The 3,020-nt window shown below is 41.4% G+C and overlaps 1 protein-coding gene across 1 annotated transcript in view; it reads right to left on the minus strand.

The window, feature by feature from the left end:
* SARC_06895 (hypothetical protein) overlaps nucleotides 1–3,020 on the minus strand; it is a gene marked incomplete at both ends in the record, with an annotated part of 12,135 nt that overhangs the window by 4,155 nt on the left and 4,960 nt on the right. Inside the window, 4 exons of the mRNA XM_014299178.1 lie at nucleotides 212–295; nucleotides 844–901; nucleotides 1,610–1,740; nucleotides 2,711–2,809. Coding sequence (XP_014154653.1) covers nucleotides 212–295; nucleotides 844–901; nucleotides 1,610–1,740; nucleotides 2,711–2,809 — 372 coding nt within the window. The remainder of the gene's footprint in view (nucleotides 1–211; nucleotides 296–843; nucleotides 902–1,609; nucleotides 1,741–2,710; nucleotides 2,810–3,020) is intronic.

A 3,020-nucleotide genomic window follows, 5' to 3' on the forward strand; every position in this document is an offset into this window, starting at 1 on the left:
CCCAACACTACGTGACAGTATGCACAAACGTCTCCATACAAACCATGCCCACACTACGCGCCTATGCAAAAACATATGATGAAAACCATGCCCACACTACGTGCATATGCACAAACATCGCATACAAACCATGCCCACACTACGTGCATATGCATAAACATCTCATACAAACCATGCCCACACTACGTGTATATGCACAAACATCTCATACGTTAGCGAGGTCAAACATCCCGTCCAAAACGTTCGGCAGTGCAAAGTAGGGCCGGAGATCTTCATCCGTCAGACCAAATAGTGCCTGTGTGGTATGAGACAGTCTCAATTTGAGTATCCGATACTTGCATAGCGAGGTGATGTATGTACGTCTATGTGGTACAAAGGCATACCAATGCATATGCTGACTATATTTTTTTTTTGCATGTATCAAGCATAAGTGTGCTATACGCGGGATGTCATACACTGGAATGATATATGTACGACAAAATATACTATTTTGAGTCACTCAACGTCAAGGGTGGATGTGGGTTTTAGAACGCATCAAGATAAAACCATATCACGTGCCAAGATAAAACCAAATCACGTGCCAAGATAAAACCAAATCACGTGCCAAGATAAAACCAAATCACGTGCCAAGATAAAACCAAATCACGTGCCAAGATAAAACCAAATCGCGTGCCAAGATATAACCAAATCACGTGCCAAGATAAAACCAAATCACGTACCAAAATAATACCAAATCATGTGCCAAAAATCGCATACAGAAATTAGACAAGAACAACCAAAGATAGATCAACGAACGAAGCAACAAAACTAGAGAACGTACTAAAAATAGAGCAAAGAGCATACCAATTTCTGCTTCTCGGCCCAGTAAGACACATCCCACAGTTGTAGGTCACCGTTGTGCCTAGAAGTGTTATTGTCGGTTTTTGCGGTGAATTCTCACGATTAAGTACATGCATGCGACGGGAAAGCTTGCTATAGCAAGTCGCATGTACGTCAAATATATCATTGAGGTATATATGCTAGAAGATACAGAACCACGATTCACTGTTGTGCCTAGAAGTGCGATAGTAGTTTCAAACCAGGTCCCACGATCGCGTACATACATGACATATGACGGGGAAGCTTGTAATACAAGGTCGCAAGCAGGTCTGATTTATCATTGCAACATTGCAGTAGACTCTCAATAATACATCCTACTACCCCTCGCCGCTGTACCTGAGAGTGCGATAGGCGTTGTTCACGTGGTTCAGTCGTAGAGTGATATCTCTAGGTGTAGCAACATGCCAATACTACACGCAAAACACCCACTCTGGTGCTATAACTCTTTCTATTGCGCCAATTCTACGACTGGCAAGGGTGATATCTCTAGATGCAGCCGCGAAGTGTTACCATGGCAACCCAACATACCCATTCTGCTGAGAACTCTTTCAATTGTGCAAATTCTATGACCGGCAAGAGTGATACCTCTAGATGCAGCCGCGAAGTGTTACTATGGCAACCCAACATACCCATTCTGCTGTGCGAAATCTTTTTATTGCGCCAATTCTATGACCGGCAAGAGTGATATCTAGATGCAGCCGCGAAGTGTTACTATTGTAACCCAACATACCCATTCTGCTGTGCGAACTCTTTCAATTGCGCCAATTCCTTGACGGCAGCGGGACGCGATGCGGCAAAGAGGGGTTCCAACAGATCATTCACATTGGTTACATTCTGCGCCATTTTCTTTGCCAGTGACATCTGTATTGCCACAGGGTAGGCGTTAGGTATCTTTCGAGATTGATTCTATACAAGCGCAAATTCTGCACATTGATTGCGTGTCTCGCCATTGCTTTTGCCAAAGACATCTGTAGCATTAGCGGAGGGTGGATTTGACTTCTAAGTGGAGAAAGAAGATAAGAGCATTTAAAAAGATACCAACAGATCATTCTACTATTTACATGCTTCGCCATTTTCCTTCCAGAATCATCTGTGACTTAGAATGTGTGAGTGAGTAAGTCGAACGAGAACTATCTTACACCGGTGAACGCAAAATTAGCCGAGCAATTGCGCCTCCTATTGATGGTATATAAGTACGATGAGAAATATTCAGGCAGACATATTCTGTTCTACAAACACACCTATACACACAGTGAAACACACACAAACACAGTGAAACGCAAACAAACACACAGTGAAACACAAACATGCACACAGTGAAACGCAAACAAACACACAGTGAAACACAAACATGCACACAGTGAAACGCACACAAAACATACACACACGCCAACAAACACATATATAATAGCACAACCAGTTCTTGAACAACGATACGAAAAACCACAGCCAGAGTGTATGTATGGGTTATCCAAGTCCACGCGACCTTGCATCAGGTTGCTGGCTATAGCCGATCATCCATATGCCCGATGTTCAATTGAAATGAAAAAGGCGACGACTAAACACAGTCGGTCATTGAGTGCGCAATGAACTAACAGAACACAGCCACATCGCTGTACGTATCATCCGCCGAGCATATGCACCTTCTCTTGACAGAACTGCAAGATCCGCTTGATGAAGGTCGTGTTATCAGATACACACATACAAACGTATGCAGTTTTCATACGGAAGTAAATATACGTATATGTGTATCCACTCCAACATACAAACGCAGCAGGTAAAACATAGCCAGCAAGTGCGTGCACGCTGAATTGATTGGAAACGGGCTTACATCGGTGTACGTATCATAGCCGAGCATTTGCGCCTTCTCTTGGCGTAATTCCAAAATCCGCTTGATGATTGGAGCGTTGTCGTAGTTCTGCCCTTCAGTCTGGCATATGAAAGAGAAAGAAAACAAAGAAATTGACCGTGTGTTATGGAGATGTGCGATTAACCGTGTTATATATATATATATACATATATATATATATATATATATATATATATATATATATATACTATATATATATATATATATATATATATATATATATATATATATATATATATATATATATATATATATATATATATATATAATA

This window comes from Sphaeroforma arctica (genome assembly GCF_001186125.1).
Source record: "Sphaeroforma arctica JP610 unplaced genomic scaffold supercont1.516, whole genome shotgun sequence".
Classification (NCBI taxonomy): Eukaryota; class Ichthyosporea; order Ichthyophonida; genus Sphaeroforma; species Sphaeroforma arctica.